The sequence below is a fragment of the Miscanthus floridulus genome, chromosome 8 (genome assembly GCF_019320115.1).
Source record: "Miscanthus floridulus cultivar M001 chromosome 8, ASM1932011v1, whole genome shotgun sequence".
Lineage (NCBI taxonomy): Eukaryota > Viridiplantae > Streptophyta > Magnoliopsida > Poales > Poaceae > Miscanthus > Miscanthus floridulus.
The window spans coordinates 69,759,645-69,778,289 of NC_089587.1; the positions used below are offsets into that span (position 1 = coordinate 69,759,645).

The following is an 18,645-nucleotide window of genomic DNA, read 5'->3' on the forward strand; positions in this document are numbered from 1 at the left end:
TATTGGGATTGACTTGCTCTGTGTTGCTCTAGCAACGCAAATTTTTGGCTTTGCTCTGGAACGTTCATCGGTTCGTCTGCTGGGCAGGATGCACACGTGGCTCAGCATCCAGCCGTTGGTCTCCTCCCTGGCACGAAAGCTCGCAGCCCGTCCCGCCTCCTGTCCTCTTCCACCTCCCGCCCCAATCCCCCTCTCCGCCCCTCCCTATCCGCCATCACCATGGCCACAGCCACCACCGCCTATCATTGCAACGCCATCCTCCACCTCCCCAGACCTCCGCACTTCCGCCGGCTCCCGCCGCCTCTCCCCGCCCTCGTCACCCGCGGAGCCGCGAGCGCCGGGCTGGGGTCGGCTCGTCTCGGTCCGAGGGCGAGGGCAAGTTCCGTACCGCCACCGCCACCATTTTTTGAAACCGTGGAAGAGGAGGAGGAGGAGGAGGAGCGTGGGTGGTCGGATGCGGAGGCGGGCTTCAGTGACGAGGCGGAGGATGAGCAGGAGTGGGCGGGCGGCAACGGCGCGGCGCGCGGGGAGGACCTGGGCGCGGACGCCGGCGAGGACCTCAGCGGGTGGGCGCGGCAGTGGCCGCGGCCGCGGGAGCTGTTCGTTTGCAACCTCCCGCGCCGCTGCGACGTCCAGGACCTGCTCGAGCTCTTCACGCCCCACGGAACCGTCCTCTCCGTCGAGGTATGCTATGCTACAGCACCCCCGCAGGATAATCATCCCCAGTTGAGCTTACGCTTATCTATTTTTTACTGTGAACCAATCAACAAGGGGTTTCCACACACTACATGAAGATGCTTGTGCAAGTACAGTACCTTGCCAAATAATGCATAAGCAAGGCTGATAGTTCTGAACCGACTTGTACAGTTGTACTTGACACGATAGGCCTGGGCACTAATTGCATCAGCACTGCTGCATTTGCCAATTTCTCTTCATTGATCAACCAAATGAACTCATTAGATGAACAAAACAAGCAGAATTTTCAATAGAACCATGCTCTTGACATCTTTCTGATGATACTGTATTAGCTGGTACTGTTTGACTGGATGGATGGTCGGCTGAACATGGTGCAGATTCTTTTTATGATGGACTAGTATAGTAGGTACATTGTGAGTAGAGGCTGCTTGCTTGTGTTGTGTACAAATGATGATTTTAGCTCTTTGGGCTGTATACAATACCTTCTAGTCTTTTTCCAGGAGCTTTTGGTCTGTATTTTGATGCTAACACTTCAAGTCGTTTACACCTCGCAGATTTCACGCGATGCCGAGAATGGAATTAGTCGAGGAACTGCTTTTGTTACGATGCGTTCTTTAGCAGAAGCTCGGACAGCTATCAATGCTCTGGATGGCTTTGTGAGTCGTTTACATTACACCACATATTCAGATGAAATTTTTACTGCATATTTCAATACTTTTCTAGTCTCTTAACTCATGATGTCATGTGTTTCTCTCTTGTAGGACTTAGATGGGCGTGAAGCTTTTGTTAAACTAGCATCTGATGTCATTTCCAATAGGAAAAATGTGAACCTGGCCCATATAACACCCATGAAGGACCACATCTTCGAGAGCCCACACAAGGTTTACGTCGGCAACCTTGCGTGGTCTGTTCAGCCCCAAGACCTGAGAGAACTCTTTACTCAGTGCGGAACCGTTGTTAGTACAAGGCTGCTGACAGATCGTAAAGGAGGCAGAAACCGAGTCTATGGGTTCCTCTCATTTTCTTCCGCTGAAGAGCTTGAGGCAGCATTAAAGCTTGACAGAACGGTAAGGCTCAAGTTTTGTGTTTCATTGACTTATTTGAGCTGTTCCAGTATTACAAAATAGTCGCTATATATTCCTTCTTGAATTTGATCTGCAATTCTTGATACCGCTGTTAATAGCATACCTAGTGTTCTTCTGAATAATAGAGGGAACTTAATATGGATTTTGGATGACTTGTACTGATTCCTTTGAAATTCTTGTATTCATAAATTTGACACGATGGCCCAGTTCTGAAAACTTCAGCCCTACCAGTATTCTTCTAGATAAAAATTTAACTCCCTGATCTGATCACCTGCTGCTTGTAGCCTAGCATTGTACTCTGCTCTTGTGCTTCAAGTTGTCCCACCCAATGATATTGCTCCTGTGTTTACGAGCACCTTGGCTTATATCACTTTTTTGCTTCTGCAACAGGTCTTTTTCGGACGGGATATCGTAGTAAAGGAAGCTATTGTAGAGCGCCAGACACGCTGAGCCGTTGAGGGTTACCCTTGAGAAATGCATTTTTGTCTGCGCCTCATTGGCCGATTAAGTTCATGCTCCAGGCACAAGCTACACAGCTAACAAACATGACCCCTTATGTATGTACGAAGCAATTGAGCGGTTCATCGCAAAACAACGAAAAAATGGTAGCATAAATTAGTGCGACTGCTGCAATTTTGTCATCGCCACCGTGGATGGTGGTGTGAGAAATTCTATGACGAACTGAAAACTGATATTGTAGCCGTAATTAATACTCTTTGTGGTTGACAATACATGTTTAGCCTCTTATAATATATTCCAAACAGTAATACTACCCGTGCATCACAACACAAATACATGCATTAGATTCTTCTAATATCTTCCAGGTATTGCTTTTTTTTTCCTCTAACCACCTTTCATTAACTAGCATGGCACATAAATTCAGGTAAGTCCTTGTGCCCAACAGCCCAAGGCTAAAAAGCTTATTGCAGCTTCCGGCAAAGCAAAACAAATAGACCCTTAAAACAGCGGAGAGTAAGTGTTCAACAAGCAAGCGATAGGCAGTACCTTCTTGTGCACCCTAGTATGAACGGATTTTATACAAATTGCGCAACAAACACATGATAAGAAAAATAGTCTCGTGAAGCCCCATCTTACAACACATGTTCAGGTTTTGCTCCCGAGGATACAATCTCAGACCAAAGAACAAGTTGCATATAATTGTGTGGTTCCCATATCTCAAAACAACGGACAAATGACGTCACATATATTATGTGGTTCTAGTTCTAGCCAGCTGATGCAATGCTGTGGTGATACAAATCACATCACATATACTTAATCATATATGGCCTCGTGCCCTTGCCCAAGGAAAACAACACTATTCAGGCAGCAGCAATTCATCACCAATATTGTCATCGCTAGCATTACATGTCAATACCTCATACGCCATAACATATAATAACAAGGGCGAAGGTGACTGCAGGCAGGTATGGGCAAACCGTGTAATATAAATGATCATTATAGCTGACAAAAATCTGGATGCCGAGTAGCAAAAGTTAACAACAGACAGTTCTATGTAACCAAAAGGGTTTGTGGCATCCTCCACAGGACATTCACGATCTCTAGTTCAATCCGAACTCATAAAACGGTACATAAAATTGATTCCAAGAATAGCCCCAGCTTCAAGCACCTGATGTTGAGTTCCTCACTTAGGCCACCAGAGTGCTTGCGGTGGTTGACTCACTGCAGTAGAGCAAGAATTGTCAGCTACAAAGTAGAAGTGTATGACCATCCAAATAGCATGCCACATAAAGGGCGTACCCAGTGCAAAGAGCTCCCGCTCTGTGCGGGGTCTGGGGAAGGGTGTCAGTGGCAAACCTTACCCTCGCCTGTGCAATGCGAGGAGACCGCAACTCGAACCCGTGACCTTCCGGTCACAGGCGGTAAGACTCTACCGCTTGCACCAGGCCCGCCCTTCAATAGCATGCCACATAACAGAAAAAAAAGAACACAACACAAGAACTCTGGGGAATTGACCTGTCTACTGCCTTAAATACAACTAAATGTTGATGACAATTCATTTGGTTACACGGGTCAGATTTTCATAACATTCCTATCAGTATTTTCATAACAATGGTAAAAATTCGATTGTAGTATTGGTTTTTTTATTTTCTGGTGGGTGCATCTGCACCCACAGCAATCAACGTAGCTTCGCCACTGATTGCTATTGTAATCTCAAGGTGACAAACACACTGCACACTAGCACCCTGTTTGGCAAGCCTCCAGTTTTCAGCTGCGCATCAGATATGGAGAATGCAGGCTAAAATAAAGTGGTTTAAGTCTCTACTTTTAGTCCAAAATGGAATATGGTGTACCGAAACATCCTCAACATAGCAAGTCCTCATACTCATGGAGCTGGGGATAGATCTCTGCCAAATAGAACCCTAAAATGCCAATGAATCTACATGCTCTATGAAATTGCACCAGATGAACATACTACAGCTAGCTATATGAACAATACCGCGTGAAATATAGCTCACGAATGCATTTCAAATAAGAGTGTTCTTTATCAAAGACTACCCAATTCTAGCTGCTTCACAATTACTTGAAGCACAACAGATCAACAATTACCAAGTTAACTAAGCTAGCTAATACCACATACTTCAGTAATCATGCTAGTACCAACAAGCAACAAACTACAATGCATGGGTTCGAGTGACTTACTACTTCCAGGTGGGTGGAAGCTTCTTTGTGCGCTTGTAGTAGCGGGCCAGGCGGTGGATCCTGCTCTCAACAAGAATGAGCCTGAATTTGGAGTCTTTGTCCTTCCTGTTCCTCTCAAGGTGCTTCCTTATCGCCACAGCCTTCTTGATGAGGAAGTACAGGTCCTCTGGTATTTCTGGCGCCAGCCCTACACAAGCACATGAAAACATGAATACAGCACAAATCACAAAATACCAACAAGCAGAGGTGGAGCTTCATTAGGGCCATAGTGGGCCATGGCCCCTCCTCATTTTGCAATTCTATAAAGGATGCTTCATTATCTTAGTATATTTTGCTTATGAAGCTTTAAATTTGCCACCCTCACACTCCCTAAACCATGTATATTATTATACTGTTGGCCCCCTCTAAATTTATCCTCAAGCTCCACCACTGATAGCAAGCGAATCGAACGAGGATCTAATTCTGACCATGTGCCTTGAGGATGCGGAGGATCTTGCTGCCGGTGACGCTCTTGACAAGGGGGATACCGTGCTGGTCACGTAGCAGGACGCCGATCTGCGACGGCATCTGACCCTTCTTCGCCGCCTTAGCGATCATCTCCTCCACCTACCAGACGAGAACCAACAACACACGCACGTCAGCCAACCGAATCAGCAATCCCATCCCAACAACAACGGAAGCAGACGACGCCCGAATGGAATGGAGTCTCGAAGGAGAGGAGAAGGCTCTCACGTCGGAGGCGGCGGTCTTGAGCCAGGTCGGCGGCGTCCTCTTGTACGGCAGCGCCGACGACGAGATACCCTTCCTGCGTCACGGAGCCACGCAGCCGCCATTAGCACACAGATTCACCAGACTAGAAGCAATAGCACCAGTTGCTACGAGTACGAGGGCGGGAGGGTTACCCGCGGCTGTGCATACGCCCCATGGCGGCGTTGGAGTGTTTGGCTCGGGCGACCGCGAGCTGGCGCTTGCAGCGGCGGCGGCGGCGGCGGCGGCGCGAATGGGGAAGAGGCGCGAGTGCGAGAAGAGGGTGACGGATTAGGGTTTTGGATCTTATTCAACTTATCTGAGGTAATTTTCATTGGACCCCTTGTAAATAATATTATTTGCAGATATGCGCTTATCGTTGCAAAAAGCCTCTGGGCCGTGGGTCTTCATCCATCACCCCCCACTCGGCCACTACCCCAGCGTGCGCGCAAGACGACTGGGCTTGCCGTCGCTGCCGCCCTAATTCGGCACCTTCGCCGGCGACGAGCGCCACCAGGTACGTCCTCCCCTTGGTCTTCCCTTCCTGCTGTGCGAAACCGTGCGCGCCCAAACCCTACCTTACTATTCGTATTCGGATCTGAATCCAATTACAAGTGTATAATATGCATGTATTATGCCTACAAACTTCGATTGCTTTGCAAAAATTATCGATGTGCTTGTGACTTGTTCAAAACCCTTTGGGGCAAATAATATGTGTTGGATGAACTTGTATGGAATGTTACTCTGCAAATTTTTTATCGTTGGGTGCTAGCCATGCTGTTGCAATTCTTTGTGGAATCAGAGCTGCTGATCTTTACTTCATGGTGTTAACCTTTTTAAGATTGATGATGCCCGACATATGTCTTCAATTCTTTGCTAATTGCAACAACTCACTCATCTCTATCTGTCAATATGTTCTATTTCCTCGTGTGTTCATTTATCCCCTTTCATTAAAAAAAAGAGTCTTCTGTTGTAGCTTTATTGCCAATCACCTCTATATCAACTGAAGCTATGTACCCTCGTTACTTACTCTTATCGCCTTGCATATATGGATTGCCATTTGTCTTTCATGAGCCTGATACTTCATTTTAGGGAAGAAAAAAAACTCTCTGTTTTTTCTGTCTTTTTTTTTCTATGGTAGAAAGTTTTTAAATGGGGTCAGTTAAGTATTGTGGCTGCAAAACATATGCCAAGTAGCCCTGTGGGCACAGTCCAGGAAATCTGTGACATGGTGTGGCTGGGCATCATACTTCACATTAGTTGATATGCTGCCATCCATGTGCTGAACCTTTCACTATAAGTACTCACTGTATATATGCTTCCTTCCCTGTTTCTGCTACCCTATTTGTGATGAATATTATGCTAAAGCATCATAAGATTATTGCTCATGTCATAGCAAGGTTAATTTTCTAAATTCCTCCAGATTTTCTTTGTCTATGTTACTTGATGGTTACATGACAGTGCTAATTTTTACCATCTCCAGGTGTCAGGGTATTTGGAAACGGTGACAGAAGTTGTGCTTTGCTGTAGCATCATGGCTGCAAAAATACGTGTAGTGATGAAGTCTTTTATGAGCCAAAGCAACCAGGTCTCAGAGCTTATTCCATTCACAAAGAAGATTGGACTGCCTGAATCACGAGCCTTGTATACAGTGTTGCGATCACCTCATATTGATAAGAAGTCCAGGGAACAATTCTCGATGCATGTCAAGAAACAGTTTGTGGAACAGACCGCCAAACCACATGAGCTTCAGAAGAAGTTATTCTGGTTAAAACGCCTGCGGATACCTGGGGCTCAGTATGAAGTCCAAATCTCTTTCAAGACACGGCTGGATATGGGGCGCCTAAGGTCCCAAGCTCCTTGATGCCTCCCAGGTGGCCAGATATTTTTGTCATCATCAAGTTTGAAGTGCCCAGACTAATTCTTAGAACTTGTATCCATTGGCATTTTCGTATGAAGACCTGCTTTTTTTTTTTTGAAGAGTTTCGATAAATGTAGCTGCTAATTATTCATCGCCTTCGGAAATCATGAATAACGAAAATGCAGCATGATGCCATGATGTAATGCTACAGATATGCCTTGATTCTCAAAACTTTGTTTTGTACTGTTTACCAGCTCCTAATGAGTCATACCGGTTAGAGCAGTGTGCTTTCCGTGCCCGAATCCTGGTACAGCTTCTTATTTCAATGCCGAGTCCCCCCCTGTGATCAGAGGGTTTTTTTTTTTTTTTTTTGCTTTGTAGTATTTGAAATAGAAAAGGCATTGGAAATAGTCTATTTCCAATGTGGTTTAAGCAGCCATCATGAAACAATCTTTTTTTAAATTCATGATAATGTTTTATTTATCTTCTTCTGGTCCTTTTTTTATGACAAATACTTTGGAAATTCCCCTTACCATTAGCCAAAAGAAAAAAAGGAAAAACATATGCCATGTATCTCCACCAATTATACTGCCTGTATCCATCTTCTTTAAATTCATGCCATGTCCGCAAGACATGCTTGGTGGCATCGAATTACTCGTCTTGATTCTACTAGACTAGGTGCGAGTAGCCGCTTGCTTCTTTGCTGGAGCAGCAGCCTTTTCTCTTTACATTCTGTGGCTACTTCATTCTTTCGCCACACCGGCCAACACACAATTTGTTGTTGTTGTTTGTTGTTTGTTTGTAATATACATAGCTATTTACATGATTCTATTTCTTCACAATAAAAAATATGTATTGAGGTGTTGCCAGAACACAAGGGGGAGAAGGCGCCGGCGATGGCATCTGCAACTGCCTGTGCGGCTGTGCTCCGGCCTAGGGAGGATATGGAGCGGGAAGGCAACTGAGATGCAAAATCCAAAGCAGACCCAGAAACTTAAAAGACGCCTGAACTAAATCAAAACGTTTTATTTGGCGGCGTCTACCACAACTGTAGTTATCGCCGCTCGACACCCAACTATCGGCAAGCAAGAATACAAAAACTCCCCCAGACATTAAGACGATCCCAACCTCCGAATGTCGTCCATGCATCAACACAAAGGAGCACACACATGGCTTTCAGGTGAATAAAATATCACTGTGCTTATAAAAACAGGTCGTTTGTCAATCACGTTCACTTGACATGCATTTATCAGACGACTCGGATGAACAAAGTATATGCCGTTATTATTCCCATAAATTATTGATTGTAACAAAGATGCTACCTAATAGGCTGGTACAACATCGAGTGTACATCGAAGAATGCTGGCATGTGGCTGTGAGTCGCCGAAAGCTTGCGCATTATCCCTGTGCAGTGCAGGTGAAGTAAACCTCGTGCTCCAAGAAAGGTCATTTGGAGAGTTCAGCAAAATTTGGATGTCCATCCATACTCCAATGAAGGAGATTCAGTTTGTTCACTTGGAGCCGTGAACCTTGCGTGCAAATGTCGCAGCCACAACAAGCGGAAAAGCGATACTCGCATCGCAGTGCACCTGCATTTTCCAAATTTTCAAACAGCAGATTAGATTGTTAGTAATAACAGCATCCAGTGCCTGGCCCATGCACCATACTATGCTCTCCCAATATGCTGATTTCAAATTGGTATCTTCTATTAACAGAAAAGGCACAATTAAACAATCAGATAATCATTCATAAACCAAGAATTATTAGAGAAAGTAATATGGTAATATTCTGTCAGCGCAAAAGTTGCACAGAGTGACAGAAGGAAGTTAAGATGTTTTGAAAATTATTAAAAGAACAGCTTCATATGTATATTTTATTCTTTTGATACCTCGTTGCAAGACAAATCAATAGAAAGAGTTTGTGTGTGCAGCATGATGTTTATACCAAAATAAGTTTAACTAGAGTTACTACTCCCTCCGGTCCATTTTATCTGGCGCAAGTTAGAATGACACGGTCCCCTAGATTACACTTTGACCATTCATTTGCTTTATATTATATTATTTATACTTATAAACTTATAATCATTGGATAGTATAATTCCTTACAAATCTAACCATATAAAGTTTGTATTATAATAGTTAAAAATTATTAGCCTAATTATTGGTCAAAGTTTTTAAAGTTTGAATCTTGATATGCGTGTGCGCCAGATAAAATGGACCGGAGGTAGTAAAACATAAGAAACAGCATCTGAAGCTTCATTAAAGAACGTATACCTTTACTGGTTTAGCTGAACCCTTTATCTTTCCCCATGAGACTGCTTCATCAGGCTGTGCTCCAGAGTCACTACCATCAAACTCTTGAGCTGTGTTAATATAAACAGCATAATCTGCGCCGTTGCGAAACATATTGGCATTGCATATATGATGCTTTGGAAGGCCTCCACCAAGAACTATAATCCCTGTCTTCCTTGGTGTTGCATGGATGGCTTCCCCATTAATCAGCCGTATATCTGTAAAAGATTTTAAGCTCAATGTTACATAAGAAAAGCAAAGGCAAGGACAGAACAGTGAATCATACCTTGTACAATGTCAATAATAAGGCCAGGATTACGGACTGCATGACAGAACAGCATGTCTCCAAGTGATCCATCAGTCAATGCGGGGCAGTATACATGTATGTTATTCTGGTAAGCACTGATGAGTTAGTACAGTGTGACTGCTGCCTTGAGATGTATACAAAGTAGCTTATGAAATTAATAACTTCAGTAGTTCAGTATAAGAAAAGCACGAAATTCATGCAATTTTTTTATAAGATATCCTACCTGGAACAGGAAAGGGCAAGGCACAGAGTCTATTTTTAACATCAAGAGTAATAGCTAACTGAGCTATGAACATTTGTAAACAAACTCAGGTTCAAATATAGCTATCAGGTACAGAAACACACTGCATTAATAGATTCCACAGTAAAGCAACAATAACTTGCTCAAATAACTCAACTGAATTTTTGTTACTTTTTCCCATCCAACATAAATCAATGCATAATTTGTAAAAAGAATCAGCACGCACCCATTTCTGCAGTTCTTTTAATATTTCCTAAGAATATACAGGTAATATTAAAACATATTACCTTGTATGCCCAGTAAAGATAGGAGCTTTCATCATTTATTTCTTTACCAAGACGAGCTATCACCTTTGATGGTGTCCAAACATTCTGCAGGTAACAATAAATCGATTCATGACAAAGAAATAAAAATATGGTCTACTAATTGTTTCCCCGAAAAAAAGATCTGTTACTCATAGTATCATATACAAGAGCTGGCAGGTAATCTACTACAACAAATTAATCATGTGAAAAACGCAGGCTGTTCTTCAGTTAAAACATCAAATATCCAGCAAGGTGTAACCTTATCTGTATTGATATTCAGCAACTTCTGCAGAAACTAATAGCTCATACTTCATAGATTTAGTTTGGCAAGATCTCACTTGTCTGCCTGTTCAAGTTCATACGCATATTGCTAGAAGAAAAAGAAAAAAAAGGTCATCAGTCATCACTCTAAAGGCCAGGAAAAAGTATAATGTCAGGAAAAAAGAAGCTATGCAAGCAAGGTCATGCAAATGCCAGGATAGTTCTTGAATCTTTTTAGTATATATTTAGTGTGACATGCTAGACAAATAGTTTTTTAAGAACTTTTGAACCCATATTGTAGATCGATTTCATGTTAGACTTTTTTCATGCTTCTTAGTGTCTCAGACAGTAGAAAAATCCAGACCCTTCTATAAGAAATATTTTACAGGTTGCAAGAAAAAAACATATTCATATTCCACTTCTAGTATCAAATAGCCATTGTATATGGCAAATGAAAACCATGTTTAGCAGCTAGCTTTGTTGAAGCCAGAAGAAATATTATGTAGTTTTGTCCCAGCAGGAATGTTCACCTCAGTAGATTGTTCCAGTAGCATCTGGTCAAAGAGTGGCATGATCCAGTTCTCAAACTTGCAATAGTTATCATTCGGCACCAACAGATTTCCTATCCGGTTCAGTCCTTTTGACCGCAGTAGTGCTCCAGGTAATGAAAAATCACCTCTGTAAGTTGGTGCAAGGCACTTAATGAGGTCCTCCTCTATACCCCCAGCAGTTGTAACAATAACATCCACCTAAAGAACATAATTTTTCAATGAAAAAGTTAGTGACATTAGAACAGTAGAGCTCAATGCATTTAGGTAATGTTAGGAACAGATATGTATAGGCATGCTTCAAGCAGACCACTTTACAGAGGGACATTGAAACTTGGTTTCATTCCAAATTTGAACTTGTGATACAGAAGTAGGAGAATTTACCATGTGATGCTGAGCTAGAAAACGGATTATATCCCGGATGCCAGAAGACACAAGATTTGAAGTGAAGCCCAGAAATATCTTGCACTTCACAGATTCTCTATAGTTAGGGTCAAGTTCAGCTTCATCACAATCTTCACTGGGCTTCTCATGCGACAACCTCCAATCTAACTTTAATTCAGCCAAGCATAGCAAATATCAGAACCATGCAAATGATAGTAGACAACTGGACAAAACTGAAAATGAATAAATATGCTGGGGCAATATTGTGCTATGTCATATAGGTACTTCTAGCTTACTCCAAACGAAAGTCCAACTACAGATGTTTACTTGACAGAATCCACTAGATTCCTAAGGGTTGTTTCTTCAATCCCAATCTTTTCCACTAAGTCTTATTAGGTAATTTTTGGTATGATTTTGCTAATTTGACAATCAAATTGACTATGTATGGTTTCTGATGTCAACTATACATTTCACTTGTTCTTTTTTTTTTTAAAAAAAAACTCCCCTAATTTGCTTCAACGTCTCATTGAGTCACCAGGTCGCGGGTTCGAAGCAGCTTCTCCGCATATTTTGCGGGGAAAGACTTGCCTCGGTTTTTCCCTTCTCCATACCCCACTCGTTTGGGAGCCTCCAGCACTGGGTCTACCATTTTTTTTCCGCCACTGCAGACCTCTAAACACACTACAACAGACCTCCCATCGCACAAAATCGCATGAAACTATCTTCTTCGCTAGGTTGTACAGTGGCCCCAAGCGCAAACTCAACCCTCCTGACAGGGAAAAAAAAAGTAGCGGCCGCCGTACCATCTGGTTGACGACGTCGATGGCGTCGCCGAGGTTGGATGCCTGGAACCCCGTGTGCGCAAGCGAGGCGAGCAGCCCCTCGAGTCCGAGGCCCGGGTCGTTGAAGTCGGCGCCGGCGATCCTCGTGAACCGCGAATCGTCGAGCGACTCCGACGGCTTTAGCACGATGGAGCGCACGCCCTCCAACGCCTCCACGTCGCGGACCACGCCGCCGCCGCTGCCTCCCGCGCCGGCCATCTCTGGAGTAGCAGGCCTCGCTTTCACTTCTTTTTTTTTTTTTGGAAACAGCCTCGCTTTCACTTCGGTGCCGTTTGAGGGAGTGAATTGGATATGAGATGTAGCTAGTAGGGCCCACTATAGGCCCAGAAGCAATCAGAGCGGTAAAAGGGCCGAGACACTGATATTGTGGCCCAGCGCCTATCTGGTTCGTTACTCCTTTCTTCCTCTCCTCCGGCGGGCCCCGGCCACAAACAAGCTAACGGCGGCGAGATCCAGATCCACCGCACCGGCCCCGGACCCGCCCGCCCCGCAGGAGCAGGATGTTCGGACTTCAGGCGAGCGGCGCGGCGGCCTCGTGGGTGGTGGGGCGGATGGGCACCGACGCGCACCTCTACGATGATTAGAATCCACATTGCTAGTTTTTCCCCCCTTAAGTTGTTAGGTTTGCTGAATAGTAAAATAAGTTGATTTGCCATGTCTCAGGTGGAGATATATTTGGAAAAAGTGAGGTGAGTATTTGGTAGAGAATTTCTCATGCTTCCTCTTTATAAATGTTTTTTGAAGTGCTGCTATGGAGAGGATAAACTTTTATCTGTTCTTATCTCAGGGACCTTCTTGACTTGTCCAAAGACAACCTGCAGATCAAGGAAAGTAAAACCCAAGGAATTTACATTTCTGGAGCAACAGAGGTCAGAATGAAGAACATGGCACCTTCCTTCCATTCTATTTTTCTGTGATATTGAGAAAGAAATACTTGGCATCAGGACCTCCATGCTTTCACTTTGATATCTGGTATCTGTTCAATTACACCTGCAGATATCTATCCTGAACAGTTCAGATGCATTAGAGAACCTTTCTGTAAGTCTTCTTGAGCTTTACTTGGAGTGCCTTTCTATAAGAAGATGCTAATTTAGCTTTGTTGACTTGTCTAAATTACAGCAAGGAATTGCCAACAGAGCTGTTGGGGAAACACGTATCCTCTATTTGTCACTCTAGAGTCCTGAAACAGTTATTCTAAAGTTGATATGGTATGCCATCCTTAATTTAAACAGAAATGAACCTGGCTAGCAGTAGAAGTCACTGCTTATACATTTTCTCAGTACAATATGGATCCACTTCAGATGAGAGGTACGCCAAACATTAGAGTTACATGTTTCTATGTGCATTTATCAATGGGACAAAAACGGATGTTCATGTTGTTTTCTGCATCATGGTTGGATGGTTCCCACTGACCATTGGCAACCTTTGCAACATGCCAACATTGGATAAGTGTTCAAGTTGATTCCTGTATCCCGATATTTTTAAGGCCATTTATAGCCGTCAATATTCAGATTTTATATGCTGTTAATCAAGGATGTATTAAGCTAGTCCCCATTCTTTGCTAAAATGCAATGGCCCTGTGCAAATGCAATTCTCCTTTCTTACTGGAAGGTTGATGTACTGTCCAACTGCTAGATTTCTCTATTCTCAGATGGTTGACTCTGGTATTGCAAAGCAAACATAGTTTCCTAGTCTTATGTTACTGCAATTATGAAGAAAATTATGCTACTGCCTGCAGTTCATAATTGCCTCTTACCCTTACAGGGTAACATCAGGGAAGATTATACTTGTTGACTTGGCTGGTTCTGAGAAAGTCGAGAAAACTGGTGCTGAAGGACGGGTTCTTGACGAGGCAAAGACAATCAACAAATCTCTCTCAGCTCTAGGAAATGTCATCAATGCCTTAACGACTGGTGAGCAGAAAAGGATCATTTTTGGAAGGAACAAACTCAATAAAAAGTTAGCCTGCCATGTGTTTGTGATTAGCTTAACCTGTCATATTCTTTAACCTCCAGGTAAACAGAATCATGTTCCTTTCCGTGACTCAAAACTTACGCGCATTCTTCAAGATGCACTGGTTAGTCTAAAGTTTCTCCAGCACGTTTTTTTTTTCTTGAAGTATATTCAGGATGAATAATATCATGTGGCTTTGTCTAAACGCTAATGCTTGCTTCCAGGGTGGCAACTCAAGAGCAGCATTGCTGTGTTGCTGTTCTCCCAGCCCATCGAATGCACCAGAGAGTCTGTCTACGCTTCGCTTTGGAACCAGGCATGCCAGTCAATCAGTCTCACACCTGTACTGCGCTGCCATAATCCATTGCTCTCTATGATAAATACCCTTTCAGGACAAAGCTCATAAAGGCTTCTCCGAAATTGATTCCCGAGGCGGTGGATAACACCAAGAAGCCCACCATCGAGACTCATGATCAAGATGATCTGCGTGAAAGGATACTGAGCAAGGTCTGTATCAATGAACCCGAGGCGATTGATTTTATTTTATCCTATATTCCCCGTTTGTCTGCATCTTACTCTGAACCAAACTTGTGTTCAGCTAAGGTTGAGCCTGAAGGAGGAGGATGTGGATTTGCTGGAGGAACTGTTCGTGCAGGAAGGCATTATCTTCGATCCCAGTTCCGTCGCGGACATCGACTTGGCATGCCGCGACACTGCAAGCGAGGAGATCTCGTTGCTGATGCAAGCTGTGGAGGAGCTCAAAGAAACCGTGGAAGAGGTAGCGTCAAAACGTCCAAACCTCCATTCTGTCAGTTATTGCTGTTCTCGGGGGCAAGATGACCGCCTTGTGATAATCAGGCTGCCTGCCGGGACGCCAATGTTCTAACTCTGACTACGCGTTGCAGCTCACGGACGAGAACGAAAAGCTAAGGCACAGCCTCCAAGTCGCGCAGGAGATGACCGCTCAGGCTCAGCTTGCCGCCACCGCCGCAGCTGCCCGTAGCCGTACTCTGCTTGATCTCGTGCCGGCAGTCCTCCTCCGGCCCTTTGGGTTTGTAGCAGACTGACGACAGAGCCAATGCCCATTTTCCTGTGAAGAACCATGTCATACACTTGGGCACATAGTGATATAGATCACGGATTCATGGACCATGGTGGTATACAATATACTTGCAGTACAGATGCTGGTATCCTTGGATGTTCAGTCAGTCTGTTTGAAATGCGGCGAGAATACTGATTGCTATGTATGTGTATCAGATATTCGATTTTTTTTTGTGCTGGAAAGTGCCTCCTCCGTAGTTGTTTTTGAGGATTTGCTCTCCCGATCAAGGGGAACCACCATGAGCTAAACTAGGACAGGAAATCCAGAAATGCCTCCTACGAGAAAGAATTAGTAAATGAATCTATTAGTATTGGGATTGACTTGCTCTGTGTTGCTCTAGCAACGCAAATTTTTGGCTTTGCTCTGGAACGTTCATCGGTTCGTCTGCTGGGCAGGATGCACACGTGGCTCAGCATCCAGCCGTTGGTCTCCTCCCTGGCACGAAAGCTCGCAGCCCGTCCCGCCTCCTGTCCTCTTCCACCTCCCGCCCCAATCCCCCTCTCCGCCCCTCCCTATCCGCCATCACCATGGCCACAGCCACCACCGCCTATCATTGCAACGCCATCCTCCACCTCCCCAGACCTCCGCACTTCCGCCGGCTCCCGCCGCCTCTCCCCGCCCTCGTCACCCGCGGAGCCGCGAGCGCCGGGCTGGGGTCGGCTCGTCTCGGTCCGAGGGCGAGGGCAAGTTCCGTACCGCCACCGCCACCATTTTTTGAAACCGTGGAAGAGGAGGAGGAGGAGGAGGAGCGTGGGTGGTCGGATGCGGAGGCGGGCTTCAGTGACGAGGCGGAGGATGAGCAGGAGTGGGCGGGCGGCAACGGCGCGGCGCGCGGGGAGGACCTGGGCGCGGACGCCGGCGAGGACCTCAGCGGGTGGGCGCGGCAGTGGCCGCGGCCGCGGGAGCTGTTCGTTTGCAACCTCCCGCGCCGCTGCGACGTCCAGGACCTGCTCGAGCTCTTCACGCCCCACGGAACCGTCCTCTCCGTCGAGGTATGCTATGCTACAGCACCCCCGCAGGATAATCATCCCCAGTTGAGCTTACGCTTATCTATTTTTTACTGTGAACCAATCAACAAGGGGTTTCCACACACTACATGAAGATGCTTGTGCAAGTACAGTACCTTGCCAAATAATGCATAAGCAAGGCTGATAGTTCTGAACCGACTTGTACAGTTGTACTTGACACGATAGGCCTGGGCACTAATTGCATCAGCACTGCTGCATTTGCCAATTTCTCTTCATTGATCAACCAAATGAACTCATTAGATGAACAAAACAAGCAGAATTTTCAATAGAACCATGCTCTTGACATCTTTCTGATGATACTGTATTAGCTGGTACTGTTTGACTGGATGGATGGTCGGCTGAACATGGTGCAGATTCTTTTTATGATGGACTAGTATAGTAGGTACATTGTGAGTAGAGGCTGCTTGCTTGTGTTGTGTACAAATGATGATTTTAGCTCTTTGGGCTGTATACAATACCTTCTAGTCTTTTTCCAGGAGCTTTTGGTCTGTATTTTGATGCTAACACTTCAAGTCGTTTACACCTCGCAGATTTCACGCGATGCCGAGAATGGAATTAGTCGAGGAACTGCTTTTGTTACGATGCGTTCTTTAGCAGAAGCTCGGACAGCTATCAATGCTCTGGATGGCTTTGTGAGTCGTTTACATTACACCACATATTCAGATGAAATTTTTACTGCATATTTCAATACTTTTCTAGTCTCTTAACTCATGATGTCATGTGTTTCTCTCTTGTAGGACTTAGATGGGCGTGAAGCTTTTGTTAAACTAGCATCTGATGTCATTTCCAATAGGAAAAATGTGAACCTGGCCCATATAACACCCATGAAGGACCACATCTTCGAGAGCCCACACAAGGTTTACGTCGGCAACCTTGCGTGGTCTGTTCAGCCCCAAGACCTGAGAGAACTCTTTACTCAGTGCGGAACCGTTGTTAGTACAAGGCTGCTGACAGATCGTAAAGGAGGCAGAAACCGAGTCTATGGGTTCCTCTCATTTTCTTCCGCTGAAGAGCTTGAGGCAGCATTAAAGCTTGACAGAACGGTAAGGCTCAAGTTTTGTGTTTCATTGACTTATTTGAGCTGTTCCAGTATTACAAAATAGTCGCTATATATTCCTTCTTGAATTTGATCTGCAATTCTTGATACCGCTGTTAATAGCATACCTAGTGTTCTTCTGAATAATAGAGGGAACTTAATATGGATTTTGGATGACTTGTACTGATTCCTTTGAAATTCTTGTATTCATAAATTTGACACGATGGCCCAGTTCTGAAAACTTCAGCCCTACCAGTATTCTTCTAGATAAAAATTTAACTCCCTGATCTGATCACCTGCTGCTTGTAGCCTAGCATTGTACTCTGCTCTTGTGCTTCAAGTTGTCCCACCCAATGATATTGCTCCTGTGTTTACGAGCACCTTGGCTTATATCACTTTTTTGCTTCTGCAACAGGTCTTTTTCGGACGGGATATCGTAGTAAAGGAAGCTATTGTAGAGCGCCAGACACGCTGAGCCGTTGAGGGTTACCCTTGAGAAATGCATTTTTGTCTGCGCCTCATTGGCCGATTAAGTTCATGCTCCAGGCACAAGCTACACAGCTAACAAACATGACCCCTTATGTATGTACGAAGCAATTGAGCGGTTCATCGCAAAACAACGAAAAAATGGTAGCATAAATTAGTGCGACTGCTGCAATTTTGTCATCGCCACCGTGGATGGTGGTGTGAGAAATTCTATGACGAACTGAAAACTGATATTGTAGCCGTAATTAATACTCTTTGTGGTTGACAATACATGTTTAGCCTCTTATAATATATTCCAAACAGTAATACTACCCGTGCATCACAACACAAATACATGCATTAGATTCTTCTAATATCTTCCAGGTATTGCTTTTTTTTTCCTCTAACCACCTTTCATTAACTAGCATGGCACATAAATTCAGGTAAGTCCTTGTGCCCAACAGCCCAAGGCTAAAAAGCTTATTGCAGCTTCCGGCAAAGCAAAACAAATAGACCCTTAAAACAGCGGAGAGTAAGTGTTCAACAAGCAAGCGATAGGCAGTACCTTCTTGTGCACCCTAGTATGAACGGATTTTATACAAATTGCGCAACAAACACATGATAAGAAAAATAGTCTCGTGAAGCCCCATCTTACAACACATGTTCAGGTTTTGCTCCCGAGGATACAATCTCAGACCAAAGAACAAGTTGCATATAATTGTGTGGTTCCCATATCTCAAAACAACGGACAAATGACGTCACATATATTATGTGGTTCTAGTTCTAGCCAGCTGATGCAATGCTGTGGTGATACAAATCACATCACATATAC

The 18,645-nt window shown here is 44.4% G+C and overlaps 5 protein-coding genes across 5 annotated transcripts; 3 read left to right on the top strand and 2 right to left on the bottom strand.

Annotated features, from left to right (window-relative positions):
* The first annotated feature begins 107 nt into the window (after positions 1-107).
* Positions 108-2,487, top strand: LOC136476630 (28 kDa ribonucleoprotein, chloroplastic-like). Its single transcript, XM_066474553.1, has 4 exons — positions 108-684; positions 1,251-1,352; positions 1,458-1,763; positions 2,172-2,487. Exons 1-4 carry the CDS (start codon positions 220-222, stop codon positions 2,229-2,231), a joined length of 933 nt encoding a protein of 310 aa, XP_066330650.1. The 5' UTR covers positions 108-219; the 3' UTR covers positions 2,232-2,487.
* Positions 2,488-3,206: 719 nt separating this feature from the next.
* Positions 3,207-5,501, bottom strand: LOC136476631 (small ribosomal subunit protein uS15-like). Its single transcript, XM_066474554.1, has 5 exons — positions 5,345-5,501; positions 5,175-5,247; positions 4,910-5,048; positions 4,443-4,629; positions 3,207-3,461 (listed from the first exon to the last, which is right to left on the bottom strand). Exons 1-5 carry the CDS (start codon positions 5,365-5,367, stop codon positions 3,428-3,430), a joined length of 456 nt encoding a protein of 151 aa, XP_066330651.1. The 5' UTR covers positions 5,368-5,501; the 3' UTR covers positions 3,207-3,427.
* Positions 5,502-8,235: 2,734 nt separating this feature from the next.
* LOC136476629 (deoxyhypusine synthase-like) lies at positions 8,236-12,740 on the bottom strand. Its single transcript, XM_066474552.1, has 7 exons — positions 12,191-12,740; positions 11,388-11,555; positions 10,986-11,204; positions 10,177-10,260; positions 9,628-9,733; positions 9,324-9,559; positions 8,236-8,639 (listed from the first exon to the last, which is right to left on the bottom strand). The coding sequence occupies exons 1-7, from the start codon at positions 12,425-12,427 to the stop codon at positions 8,562-8,564; spliced, it is 1,128 nt and encodes a 375-aa protein (XP_066330649.1). The 5' UTR covers positions 12,428-12,740; the 3' UTR covers positions 8,236-8,561.
* A 143-nt stretch (positions 12,741-12,883) lies between these two features.
* Positions 12,884-15,515, top strand: LOC136476636 (kinesin-like protein KIN-1). Its single transcript, XM_066474556.1, has 11 exons — positions 12,884-12,918; positions 13,017-13,098; positions 13,226-13,267; positions 13,349-13,382; positions 13,462-13,537; positions 13,994-14,142; positions 14,245-14,306; positions 14,407-14,498; positions 14,575-14,689; positions 14,781-14,960; positions 15,088-15,515. The coding sequence occupies exons 1-11, from the start codon at positions 12,884-12,886 to the stop codon at positions 15,247-15,249; spliced, it is 1,029 nt and encodes a 342-aa protein (XP_066330653.1). The 3' UTR covers positions 15,250-15,515.
* Positions 15,516-15,699: 184 nt separating this feature from the next.
* LOC136476637 (28 kDa ribonucleoprotein, chloroplastic-like) lies at positions 15,700-18,079 on the top strand. Its single transcript, XM_066474558.1, has 4 exons — positions 15,700-16,276; positions 16,843-16,944; positions 17,050-17,355; positions 17,764-18,079. Exons 1-4 carry the CDS (start codon positions 15,812-15,814, stop codon positions 17,821-17,823), a joined length of 933 nt encoding a protein of 310 aa, XP_066330655.1. The 5' UTR covers positions 15,700-15,811; the 3' UTR covers positions 17,824-18,079.
* Positions 18,080-18,645: the final 566 nt, after the last annotated feature.